Source organism: Corvus cornix, chromosome 4 (genome assembly GCF_000738735.6).
Source record: "Corvus cornix cornix isolate S_Up_H32 chromosome 4, ASM73873v5, whole genome shotgun sequence".
Classification (NCBI taxonomy): domain Eukaryota; kingdom Metazoa; phylum Chordata; class Aves; order Passeriformes; family Corvidae; genus Corvus; species Corvus cornix.
In genome coordinates this window covers 26564400-26578566 of record NC_046334.1, presented here as the reverse complement: position 1 = coordinate 26578566, position 14167 = coordinate 26564400, and the positions used below count along the sequence as shown (strand labels likewise).

Genomic DNA, 14167 nt, shown 5'->3' with positions numbered 1-14167 from the left:
AAATACTCTCTTTTCTTGCCTGCTACTTAGAACAGGTACACTTTCCTTCTCTTTGTTACATCAATTTATCAAAATAAAATGGCTGAAACTACGAAAGTTTTACTCTATATGGCTTTTCTTCTAAAACCATCCACATGTACAGTGTCTGTTCCATGACTCCAGTCTCCAGACACAATGATCATGCCTCTGTTCCCACCTAGACACCATCGGCCATACATTTCCTTGACATAAGTACAAAACACCTCTCCAGTCACCCTGTACTCCTGCCTCCTTTCAGTCTTGGTAATATTTTTGCAGTGTTCCTGGAATCTGTCAGCCCAAGAAAAAATGGACTTGTATCCATGTGGAGATAACCACCTCTCCTGCAGGATCTTTTGTTGCCTTATTTTCACCGCTTTTATAAGCTTCCCTGAGAACTGCATGTCTGTACGTACCAATCTTAACAATTTAAAACTTTAAGAGAACTTTCTACGTCTGCCTTGGGGCTTTTATGACAATACAGAGGAGAAACAATAACAAATTGGAACCTCATCTAACAATGTAATTCTTGAACTGTGAAGAAATTGCATTTGTTGACAATCATTAATATTGATTTACTGTGACAACTACACAGCATCTACACTTCTCTTTTCTGAAAGTTAAGATGATAAATGATGTGTGGAGGGTTAACCCTGGCTGGATGTCAGGTGCCCCCCAAAGCTACTCTATCATTCCACTCCTCCAATGAAGAAGAAGAGAAAATGTAACAAAATGCTCTTGGTCGTGGAGATAAGAGCAGGGAGAGATCACTCACCAGCTGTCGTCATGGCAAAACAGACTTGACTTGGGGAAACATTATTTGACTTTATTACCAATCAAATCAGAGAAGGGTAATGAGAAATAAATCCAAATCTTTAAAACATTTACTCCCACCCCTCCCTTCTTTCCAGTCTCAACTTCACTTGCCATTTTCTCACCTCCTCACTGAAGCAGCACAGAGGGATGAAAATGGGGGCTGTGGTCAGTTCATCACATGTTGTCTCTGCTGCTCCTTCCTCATCCGGGGACGACTGATGCCTTAAGGTTTGACTCTTATATTTTTCAAATCTTGTACTGCCTAGTGTGTAGCTCTGAAGTTTCGTGTGGCCTGTTAGCTGCTGCTCTCTCATGCTGGTTAGACATAACAAACCTGTCTAGGTTTGCACTTCAAGGACACCAGGCCCCAAAATGTGTAAACTAAAGCCTAGAAGGGGGGGTGTAAACTTGAGGTGTACACCCTGGGCAGTCAAAAGGCTACACCCAAGATGGACCCTGGGTCACAGGTTCTTCACACTTTTATAAGTTTGGTCTATTTGCATACCAGGGTCAATTCTCCAATTATTACATCAGTTAATGATGTAATTACCCCAAGTTTGTCCCTCCTCTTCAGAGGCTTTTAGTTTACACATTTTGGGGCCTGGGACAATTGAGGTGTCCTTGAAGAGCAAACCTAGAGAGACTTTGTTATGTCTAAGCAGCATGAGAGAACAGCAGCTAACAGGCCACACGAAACTTCAGAGTTACACACTAGGCAGTACAGGATTTGAAAAATAAAAAAGTTAAAACCTAAGGCATCAGGACTTCCCACACTCTTCCCCTGTTTCAGCATGGGACCCCTCCCACCTGTCAGATATGGGGGAAGCTTCTGCCAGCTTCTCAGAAAAGCCACCCCTGTAGGCCCCCCAGTACCAAAACCATGCAAACCCAGCAGATGAGGTTAAAAAAAAAAATTAAAAGTAATAAAAATTAAAAATTAATGCTAGTTCCTTAAACAAGCATTTTGTTTGACACACCCTCTGCTTTAAAACAGAACACTCCCTGGATTCCAATGGGGCTAAACCAGGACATACTTGAATATTAAGAGGCCAAAACCAATTGCTATAAAATGTAATGACAGCCCAATACCCACCTGTGTCTTAGACTACTTAAAACAGTACTAAAAAAAACTGACACTAAGTGCCTAATAGTATCAAGCAAGGTTTATGAAAGGAATGTAGCTCTAGTAATTGATCTATCCACACGAAATAATTATTTTCATTTATTAAAAAAACTCTGAAGCTGAAGTTGTGTTACAAGCACGCAGTCACGTGACAAGACGAGACAGAAAGATGGGACAAAGAAAATAAGTAGGCATTGGTGAGATGAACAGACTACCCCAGTATGTTTGATCAGGAGTGCTCCTACATGCCACAAACACTGCTCCTTCTTCAGACGACTAGGTTTCCACTACAGAACTTAAGGCACTCTATAAATAAATTAGTCACATTATATGGTGAGACACAAGCTGTCCTGAGTTCCCCAGAGAGAACTGCAACACATTCTGGAGGTGACATCTAGCATATAACATCAAGTCTTTTATCATTATTTTAGTAATCATGTAATATATCCAGCAGACAAGGTCTGAGATTTATATAGCCTTGAAACCTCCTGAATCTCAAAATCCATGTAATTTCCCAGTGATCTTGACATAATAGAAAACCAAAAGTTTCTTACACACACATAAACCCTGACAAGACAGGTAGGCATAACTTACACAGGATACACCTGCAAAGAATAACAATAGTGACAGTTTAAAAAATTTTCTTCTTACCTGTTGCTGCTTCAGAACTGATGCTATCTTTAACTACACAAGCTGGACTTAGGGGCAAAACATCATCATCAAAACTGATCAGATCTCCTTCCACATCTAGTTTATTTTGCAAAGCAGGTGCTGACGAGTTGGTTGCAGGTGACAATTCCCCCAGAGACTTTAAAACTTTTTCTTGGGCAGATACAGAAGGCCGTGGAGGAGCAACAACCGGTTTTAGTGAGGCCAAAGAAAGGGCAGGATTTTCTGGGTAACATGACTTTTTAGGAACAAGAGGCCTTGGAGCAGGAACAGGAAATCTCTTTTGTCCATCACTGTTTTCTGCAACTGATCCGCTCCTTGCATCAAGAAAATCACTACTGCTACTTTTAACAAGGCCTGGTTTTGGCTTCTTTGGCAGTTCAGGTTTGGTTACAACATTGCTCCCAACTAATTCAGGCTGAGGCTGCAATTCCTTGGAAGGTGTTGATTTGCTTTCAGTCCATGCATCCCAGTCTTCTGAAATTCTGCCTACCCCTGGCTTCGGAGCAACTATTGGCTTCTTTGTAGTAACAGATCTTGGGACGAATGAACGAGGGGCAATTTCTGGCTTTTTTGATAATCCTGAGGTATCATTAGTTCCTTGGGGTTCAAAAACTTTGATCATTGAAACAATACTATTTTGGCTCCTTTCTGTACTCATGCTGTCCATCACCAAGTGATTGTCTAGTAAGCTGTCATCTAGAAGAGGTGACTGCTGAATTGAAAGTTGCTGCTGTTTTGCAGTAGACTGGTTCACTTCTCCACTGTCTGTCTTACTTTCAGTACTTTTGACCACAGGTCTGAGATTGCTTCTTGATCTTGGCTTTGGCACGGGACATATCACAGCATTGGGATTTTCCTGGCACCTCTGACCTTCAGGATTTTCAAAGACTATTAAAGGATTCTCATTTTCTGCAGGAGACTTACTCAGAAGAGATGAAGGAGGCCTAGGAGGTTTAAGAGGACTCTGCCCTGCTAATAGAAAAGAAAAGGTTTTACTTATCTATTCCAGAACATTTAATTTGTGTTATTTTTTGACAGCCATCAGGATGGTAAACATGATGGCTTTCATTGAGAACTCTCCTGGTGGCTGTAAAAATACACTTCTGTTCCTAAAAAGAACATCTAAAAAGATGAATGGAAAAATATACAAACTTTAGGAATAAGCTGAAGATTGCTGAAATGCATGGTATCTACAAGCTGAGTTCAAAGCTTTCTGTTAACTTGCAGCATTGAGGGGCATGCAAACAGAATCCATACCAAAGAAGAGTACAGTAGCATCCCCAGCTCGGTTTGTACACTTTTCAGTCTGAATGTATGATATGCTGCTATTTTGATAAGATATCTGAACTCCTCTGGCCCCAAAGTTCTGATTATCATTATGGCTGAATTGAACAAAACTTTCAAGATTTACTTACAGTCTGAATGCAATGATAGCTTTTCAGAAGAAAGGACTTTCACAGAAATTTACAGTAGTAATAATTCACAGAAATTTAACTGTTATTCATATTAAATGCTGCACAGACCAACAATAAAGTACATCTTCAGGAGACAGAGTAAGGTTTTCATCAAGGAGAAATCCAAAACAGCCTCACCTCGACAGCCTGCAGCTTCCCAGTGTGTAGGCACACTAGTTTTTACATTACTTCCTGGCAAAGCGTTGATTAGTTCCTCTGGAAAGTCAGTTTGTGTTGCAGAAGTAGTGGTATGTCTAGGAGCAGCAGCATTATTGTTATTTGTTGTATTGACTTGCACTTGATTGATTTCTTTTATCACCTGCTCGTATGATGGCGGAAGCTACAAAATAAGAGAGATAAATATTCAGGTACATCCAGATACAATACTTTAAAAAAAAAAAAAGTGGCATATAAATTAAGAAATACTAAACTAACATATACCGAGGAAGAGAACACTGTCATAGCCTTCTATTCAATGTGATGAAAGTCTGAGCAAGCCAAAACTGTTCCTTTCTAACCTAATGAGCTTTTTACCTTTGTAAATCAAACATGCCTCATGTAAATTCATGCTCACCTCAGCTGGAAGATGCTCATTTCTCCTCCACTGAGCATGAGATGAAGCAGAAGGGAATCCTAATCCTTGAGGAGTAACAGGACTTGCACCTGGAAACCAGGAGGATGGCCGGAGGGGTTCAGCAGCAACTATTGTAATTTCAGGACGCCTGGAAATGAAGGCAAAGGGGAATAATTACCTAAAACATTTAAAAATAGTTCTTTTAAGTATAACAGTTCAAGATTTTCCCAGAATGGGAAATCAAAATAGATCAGGTCTTTTTGATTTAACCAAAGGTGTCTTTCCATGATTTCAAAGGAACTTACCTGACCTTTCTAACAAACACTTAGGCTTCCATTCAAAGCACCTAATTAAATGCCTCAGCCAAAAAGTAGGTTTATTGTCTTCAGTGAAATAATTTACATGTTTAAAGTAGCTAAACACAAGTGTAACTCCATTAGATGGCAGAAGTCTTAGTCTTCACAGGATAAACAGAACTAATAATGTGTTTGCCCTTGCCCTGCTACAATCTGAAAGCAGTAGGGTAATTAAAACTGCTTCTTGGCTGGATACCTAAAAATCTGTGTATCCTCAGACCTCATGAGAAACCTTCCAGGGTGCTAAAGTGGGGCAGAACAAGCCTCACAAAGTCTTTGGGACAGGGCCTATTTGCTTCCATCATCCAGTACTACAGGGACTTCCGTGACAGTGAAGGACCCACAGGTAGCACTCCTGGTTTATTACTGTGCCAGCTATTTCAGAGCATCAGCTGCAGGGCTGGCCCATGCTCCCAGGCCATGGTCCCTGGAGCACCACAGATCCATCCAGAATCTCACACAACACTTTGAAAAGGGACTTTTGTGAGTAGATAAAGCATTTGCTTACAGAATCTTCTGTCTGCTGACAGAAATAGAGCTGCAGAAGCATAATTTCTAAAACTATTTTAAAAACAATTCAAAAAAGGAGGGGTACAGTTCCTTCACATCTAAAATAATGGCAGACTCAGTTCACCAGCCATCCAGGTTGGTGACCTCCTTTCTCAATACCCTTTGAGAAACTGAAAGGAGGCTTGAAAGTGTGCTTATTTTCATTGTGAAGTGATCCCGTACATAGATGTCAGGAAAATAAAACAGCTCTGCAGAGGTTTGATGGTTGGTTGCATTCCCTTTTTGAGGACACATACAAAAGTTGATGAGAGAATTCCTCAAACTCTTAACCTATTGCACTTTAAAAATCAAAGTATTTCTATTTTTTTCCAAGTCTGCTTTAAACATAAGAAGGATAGAGAGAAGGAAAAAAAAAGAAATTAGAGGAGAAAGACATAAAAAGTAATACTGTGAAACAATCCAACAAGTTTTACAGTAACATCTAATTGCAATATAAATAGCAGCATCATACCTTCTATCCCTCTGTTGATCACTATGGCCAGAGGTCCGAGAAGCTATTTGAAGAAAACAAATGGAAGTTTTGAAGAGGTTAAAATATACTGTCACACCAATATGAGGATAATAGCAGAGCCCTTACCAATCCACTATCAATGAAATGGAGAACATAGAGTATCTGATCCTAAATCCCAGATTTTAAGACTGGCCAAGTTTAAAAAAAATTATTTGTATTAAATATGACAAGTTTTAAAAATATTCAGAGTGCAGTTTCATAATAATTTTAAGTCTCTCTGTGTCCAAGTTACCACCAAGAGAGATGGTCCTGTCCCCTGTCTTCTTTGTTCCCACACCTTCCTATATTCTGCATTGTGGGGACCCTAGAGTTGAAACTTCTTCTCCTTTCATTAAAACAATACAGGAATTAAACAAAAAGAAGCGTTAAACATATCTGGCTTTTCCTTTTGATGAATGATTTCTGAGATGTGCTCTTTAATCTTATTTAATGTCTCTTTCTGTTTGTTTTACAGAAGGGAAAGGTACTAAGGCACAGAACCTAAAAAGATATTTCACCCTCCTTCATGGAAAAAGAAAATATTAAACGTTCCCAGCTAGATATTTGCTAAAGTTTAAATCTTTTGTGGATTAAGAGTCAGAAACATTTCTTTTCTTTTTTTTTCAAACCATGTGTTTCAAGGTACATAAAATAAGCAAATCCTGACCTCTTCACTTTTCTGATTTTGTCATATTTACATTCAAATAATTTTTTTCAATGGCCACATTGTATTTCCATTTGGATTTCTTTAGAGAGAAAAACAAATTATCCAAGGGAAAAAATTTTTTGCATAGCAAGTGCAATTTCAGGAAGTGGTAGCATCTAATTGTGCAACATCACAGCATCATTAGCCGAAATCAGCAAAGCATACTTGATTGAAGAGTCGCAGAGTGTTGTGTCAGACATACCTCTTCGACAGGGCATTTTGGATGTGCACTATTCATGAGTGCTAGAGGAAAAAAAGAAGGGGTTACAGAAGACAAAGAGGAGGTGAAGGAGAACAAACCAAGGCTTCAGAGTGCCAGAAGCCATGATCAAATGGGTTAGTCATGCAAGGAGAGTGCATGTGTCAGTGTTGTAAGGAGAAAACTGTAATGTCTATTCACAATATAGTGTCTTAAAATATTAAAATAAAAGTACACTTTATTTCTAGTCACATGCTGATTTTAACAGCGGCTGTTCAGAAGTTTTCTTTGCAATAAATTAACCATGAAGAATATAACTATAACATGGAAGTGTCCACTGTATGGCTCAACAAGGAACCACCATGGGAATGAGGAGAGGGAAATCAAATCTCTTTGAATGCTTTTTCTAGTTTAAAATTTGGGTTCATTTGGGTCTGCCTTTTCTCCCTTCCAAAAATAATGAGTTACATTGAGAACTTGATATAGGTGCAAAGAAGTTGGGATCCCATAATTTATACCCTCACCTACCACAGAGGTATGGGCGGGCAGGTTGATCCCAGTAACAGGCACACCTCAAAGCTTTGGGCATGATTTCACATTTAAATCAGTTCCGTAAAAATTGTTTGACTAAGTAAATAAACACCTTGCCTTCACTTTCTTCTCCAGAGATCGCAACACAGCACTGATTTAACATACGCGCTAGAGGAGAAAAACCCCAAACTGAGTCAAACCAATCAAAACCAAGATTACTTTTGCAAAGACGATGGAAGAAGGTGTTCTCTTGGTAAACGTATTCAACACAACTGCTTGGGTTATAGCCAAATACCAATGATAAAGGCAGGAGAAACAAAAGCTAATTAATGAGGCACGTAAAACTGAATCGATAAACCTGTTGCCTTACTTCACTATTTCTTCATTTTTAGATAAATTCTACAAGCTATTTCCTCCTGTGAGACTCTAAATGTGCTTCTATTTATCAAAGTTATTAAAACAAACAGGAAAAACCTAAAAAAAGCCTGAAAGACCTTTTTCCTTTCTTAACATAGGCAAAAAAACCCCAGCGAGGTATCTATGTAATCCATCAAGCTCCAAAGTTTAAGTAAACAAATAAGCTCTCTTGAAAACAACACATTTAAAGTATTTATACAAAACTAACTTTACCAGTCGATATATATATAAACATGTCTCTTTAAAAGGACTAATGTCCAAGCCATTTCAGAATGAAATGAGTACATTTCAGAATGTACTCATTTTTCGGGAAAAAAAAAAAAATCTCTCAGGCATTTATGGAATCAAGTTACTTCCATGTGTATAAACATTTAATATAAACATTTATTTTTTAATGACACTGACAAAGGTCTTCCCTTCTTCTGTCAACATCTCCTCTATTTTTGCTGTCACATTTTTTTACAACCACACTTTTAGAACATATTTTGTTTTGGAAGCTCTTAAGAGCACAGTAGAAACAGAGGTGAAAGCTACTGCATCTTCTGCTCTCAGGTATTCCACAAATGCTAGGGAAAAGAGAATATAAACTTTCTAAATAATCCTTGTCCCCAGACTTGCACAGCTTTTATTCCTTCACCATTTCAAATAAATACGTTTAAATTAAAAAGTGCATGAAAAAAGACATGATTTGTTAAAATATAGTACACACCTGACTTAAAAAAAACACAAGAAAAAAATCTGCAGCCATTTTTCTGGCCTTGTGGTCTTTTGATCCTTTAAGTCCATTCTTCATTCCCTTTGTAGACTGCCTTGAAAAAGCATACTATTAATTTTTCCCTCAGATTTCAAATTATGACAGTTTTAAGATTTAAAAAACCCCTCTTCCATCATGGGAGTAAATGGAAATGTATTTCAGTGCTAGTTTATACACTAACAGCTGAAAACAGTTGGTTTCTCAACTTCAACAAGAAATGCTCAGGGTGAGAATCACTAACATTTCCAGAAGCTTATGCTTAGGGGTATTTAAGTAAAACAAGCAAAGTAGCTTCAGAAGGGGTAGGAGAGGAAACTCAGTGCACAAAACCCTCACTTTTTAATCTTATAACTTTATTGGTCTTGTGAGGGGCGGGGGGGGGAATCAAATCAACTCCTACAATTGTTGCTATTTATTTCTGTTAGTGTCAATGAGGCATCTAAATGTGTTTAACCTAGTATAGCATAAAGGATTAATGGTGATACTGTAAATAGAGGGCAGCTCAGTGACTTATAGATTCCTCTTTTGTACAGATTTCTCAGAAGAACTATTTAGTGGGCTTTTTCCAATTATTTTTAAATGTGCACAGGCCCAGGGTACTCTATTTGTGCTGCATACTTATGTTTAAATTTTTTTCTGCTGCTGTTGCTTCTCTGGGTCCTACTTTTCAAGTGTACTTAATACGTTATTTGTATTTGAAATACATACAGTTTATGGTGCAGGGGACATTTTAAGCTATGGGATCAAAATGCCTGTGTAAGTACAACAACTATTATATCACAAACCCATAAACTTTGATGCTACAGACAAGCTGGCGGCAACAGAAGTCTGACATGCAGATTTGAGCCTTTGGAAGAGAGCTGGGATAGAAATTACAGTCTTTCAGGCAACCTTTTAAGGCAATACAAAGACAACTGAAGATAATTCAAGGATCTGCTCAGAGATAAATAAGGTTCTGTTGTGAGCACTGAGGGCCTCCACAATGTACAAACTGCGTAACTATTTCCACGCTTCCATTAGCAAATCTGTAAGAAATACTGAACAGTTTTGTTGTTGCAGAGTGTTTAAAAAGCAAGTTTAATTTTGCATTAAAGATTGGAAAGATAGCCTCTAATAGGCCAAGCCTTTCTACAACAAGGACGTGTGCTAATATTTAAAAACACACCTTCTTTCAATGCTTTCTAAAACCAGGCTAGACACTCTACAAAAACTATGAAATATGGAGACTATTAAGACTGAGAAGTTATTTGTTTCACTATATAGATGCCTAGGAATAAAGGTTATTCATTACAGTTCTCAAGAAAAGCCTCAAGGGTGGGCAAACACTCCCTCCCTTACCTACAAAGTGATGCAGTTCAAAGAACTGACAGAACGGTCCCATGAAAGAGGCCACGATTGCGGTCTTTGCAATATCAAAGGTGCTACATGACTGAGGTCCTTCTTCAGGGAACACTAAAATAATCAGATAATCCTCAAACCAACATCAGAAAAAAGAGCCTTGATTTCACCCAACATCTGATTAGACTATTTCTGTAGATGTGGAGGTTCAAACTAACTCGGAATTTTTAATGTATCTCTGAAGAGAGTTTTCTCCCAAACTGTTTCTTGGCACAAGGGGGAGGTCTTGCTCCTTTTCTGGTTCTGTTACCAGGCACTTCAGGGAAATACCAGGTTGTCTGACATTACAGCTGGGCTGATTTAACGCTTGAATGTAGCTAAAGAGATGGTGATGCCCAATTCCCCTTCCAAACATGGATTTTTGATCCCCTTGAATGAACGTTAGCACTCATGTGACCCCACAGCGAGTTCACAGTGATAAAAAAATAACCACTGTCTGTACAGTTTTTGTCTCAGTTTACCTCCCTGAACGTGCTCACCTTGGGCTCAGACCACCAGCAGCACAGGGCAAGGAACATGCCACCCCCAACAGCAGTCTCTTTCCTGCCTCTGTTTCCTGGCTCCAGTGCTTCTTCGTACAACTTCAGGGAGAGAACTGATAAAAAAATAACCTCGGGCAGTAACAGGGATTCCTCTTCCCACCCCCAGGGTAGTCCTTTACACCCTTTTCACAGCTGATCTGTTAGGCACCACAGAGGCTGCCACTGCTGCTGAATAAGATCTTCATAACTACACCCTTAGAGTAAGCCTGTAGTTTTAATCAAATTTGACAATCATGATTTATGAAGGCACTTCACTCCTTCCTACACCTTTCCTTGGGCTGTATGTTCCTGCCTCTGCACCATTCCCTGCATTATGCCAGCCCAAATGTTTGTGCAGATGGGGAAGAGAATGAGGTCATGGAATTGATCTGGTTGGGAAAAAGTGGGAGCCAAAAGAACCTAGGAAGTCCCCAAGCAAAACAAACAAAATTAAAAACAAACAAAACCCACAGCCAAAAATGGCTGCAAAACTGCCAAATGGAAAGCCACAGCCTCAGAGTGTATACAAGCTGTTACACATCCTTCCTTCAGCCATGTATTTGCTTAGGACAGAAGGAGAACAGAGCAAGCCCACACATTCTTCCAACATTTTAGGGTAAGAGACTTGCTTCTGTAGCCCTGCTCCCTAACAATACCCTGGTCTGGAAGAGTGGAGAAGCGAGCGAAAACATTGTTCCCTTTTGTCTCACTGGTGCAGCATCTGGCTTGCCTCTTTCTACTTTCTTTGGCATTCTTCTGCATGTTGCTGTGCTGGCATCAATGGAAATAGTTTCCCTGATTTCAGTGGGAGCTGGCTAAGAGTGATGTGTCCAGGCCTGAGACCATCATTAAAGATCCTGGGGTAACTTTTTAAGAGTTGAGATCAAAAGATTACTCCTGAGCAGATCTCATGTTCACATGCTTGCTTCCTTCAAGTTACATTGGGCTCACTTTTCTGAACCCTATGGAGCAGTCAAACAACTGAAAATGACACCGTCTTTCTATCCGGAGCTGTGGTCAGGGTGACAAAGGAAAATAAACCTTCTTTGGCCACAAGACAGGGTGAAACTTATCAAAACAAAGTGATACATACCATCGTCCTCAGGTGGGTAAGTTGAAACCCTGTACATACTTACCATGTTTCATGAAAATTTGAGAATAAGAGCCCAGAGAATCTGGGATTAAGAAAGACAGGTTTCTAACTCTGTTAGGGAAATACACTTGTCCAGAGAATACCATACTTTTTCCAGGTTAATGGCAAGGGGAGTTAGGAATATTCAGCATCCATTTTAATATAGGTTGATCCTAACAGCACTGGGTACTGGCATACAAAGAACTACAGTTTCATATACAGTGCCTTGCTATGTACATGGTTATTATTTTGCTAGCTTATTATCTGAATAATTCACATGGTACTTATATTTCATCATAGTTATTCACATGTTAATATTAGTAAGTAAATAACATAAGCCATAGCTTCTTGACTAGATTTTTACGTGATTATGCCTCAAAACAAAGAATCACTTGCTACTACATTTTCAAAAAACAGATATCGAATGCTTAGTGATCTCTTAGATGATTTCTCAGTTTGGCAAGGTACTGGGGCTTAGGCTGTGTAAATCAATTCTGACTCCACCACAAAAGGCCCTCTGTGATCTGGTGCTCTCTGTTTTCCAGTTTCCATCTGTGGCAGCAACAGCACAAATGAAGTGTTGCATTTTAACTACCGTATCATGCAGACTTGCTCTGAGTAAAGCTTTCATGACGCCCTTTCACTACCTCCAATCTAATCCACACTAATGAGTCCCTGACTAATAGGTCCAGGAAAAACAAATCAGTACTACACACACTCATTTATTTTTCCCCATAGCAGAATCCTGAGGGTTGTTTCATTAATATGAAATTAAAGTCATGGGCAGAAAGGAAATAAAACTGAAAAATGGAAGAAAGTGACAGCATAAAATACTTTGAAAGATGCATCTGAAGAAATTCTCTGCCTGGAAACATCATGAGCAGGGAAAGGGGAAAAGGGCTTGAAAGCTGAAATCAGGGAAGAAGAGTTTGGACTTTCATTCAAGATTAATAAACAATCTTTTATTTCCCAAAACAAGCCCAGTATATGAGTCTAATTCTGTTCCCAGTACAGTGAAAAACCAGTTGCTGCAGATTTCTACTAAAATAAAACAATCTTCTATTTTGTCAAATGAACTAAAAATTGGGCATGTCTAACCCAAGCTCTTCAGAGGTGGATCACATCTGTGCACAGATGCATTAATGCATAAGTAAGAAAGTATTAGTAACTGGACAGAAGGAACAAAAAGCTGGTCTAAAAAGAGAGAAATTACAGCCCCTCCGCTTACTGCTTACTTACAGCTACTTTGTTTTCACATACCAAGTTGAACAGTTACTAAAAATAAAGATGTAGCAATATTACAATATTACAGTTCTCAAAAAGGAAAAGTAAACTTACATCTCTTGATTGCTGCTCTTATGGATGACAACGGTCCTTGGCTTATTGAAGAAAAAAGTATTAAAACGTGGTTAATGTCTCAAAGAGAAAACAATTAAGTAACATAATGCAAAAATTCCCCATATATTGTAAAGGGTTTGCAAGCCCATTTTTTTCCCTTACGTTGTTATCGTACAGAAATTTGTGCAAAACTCCTGGACTATACAACCATACCCAACCCCTTCTAATGAAAACCAGGTTACAGCTTGGCTTCAAGACTCTGCAAAGATAGAAAACCAATTATTAAATCCATTATTTCTCTCAATCCTGTCTTGAAGTTCACATTCTGTCTCATGTGGGTGTGCATATTCGCAGATTATAAGCATTTAAAGACTTAACCTTCTCGTAAATAAATAAAACTTACACAGTGAAGTAAAAACCTACAACCCTTTTGCTAAATATTGTTAACAATTACTTAACAACTTGTCTTCCCTTCCAGTTGAGATAACATTTTTCAGTAGTAACTTGGTGGGTGGGGTTAGGAAGACAACATGACCAAATATTTGTTGATACACAGGACAGAAAAATGTTTCTTTTTGCCAACTCATCTGTTTTCTTAGTAAGACTAAGGTTTCTGATGCCTCTCTTCTGAATGCCTTATTTAACACATACAGCAGCCCCTACTATTTTTGCAGGTAAAAATCAAATCTAATTTGGGATTATCACTTTTGGAAATGCTGCAACTTGAAAAACATGGTATTAATAATCTTCCACTTTGTGCTAAGATACAGAGGAATTAAGACAACACAGACAAACAAAACAACCAGTCAGTTCAGATAAGGGGTTTTTCTCTTTTTTCTCCTTTAAACGCCAGAAATAAAGAATATCTATTGGTGAGAAGCCTCTGGAATGCTGAATAGACATTTTAAAGGCTGAAATAAACTGTATCTGGTTCAAATTAATACGGTATCTTAAGAACAAGACAAAGGTATACTAATCAAGCCTTTTCCAGAAACCTTCCAGCACCAGACTTCATCAGCAGTAGAACAGCAGGAATGTTAGTACAGCGAGTGCATTAGCATTTTAAGTCTGCCCTTGCTCTGCTGGTGTGCAGCACAC

The 14167-nt window shown here is 38.7% G+C and overlaps 1 protein-coding gene across 6 annotated transcripts in view; it reads right to left on the bottom strand.

Annotated features, from left to right (window-relative positions):
• Positions 1–14167, bottom strand: part of SH3D19 (SH3 domain containing 19) — an 84703-nt gene that overhangs the window by 30657 nt on the left and 39879 nt on the right. For 3 of the 6 annotated variants that reach the window (XM_039551528.1, XM_019293307.3, XM_019293305.3), the window contains 5 exons: positions 13070–13110; positions 6035–6077; positions 4658–4805; positions 4222–4423; positions 2609–3601 (listed from right to left, as the gene is read on the bottom strand). In XM_039551528.1, coding sequence (XP_039407462.1) covers positions 2609–3601; positions 4222–4423; positions 4658–4805; positions 6035–6077; positions 13070–13110 — 1427 coding nt within the window. Of the gene's footprint in view, positions 1–2608; positions 3602–4221; positions 4424–4657; positions 4806–6034; positions 6078–6981; positions 7023–13069; positions 13111–14167 lie in introns of all 6 variants that reach the window. The other 3 variants (XM_019293309.3, XM_019293306.3, XM_039551527.1) reach the window with 3 other exon arrangements.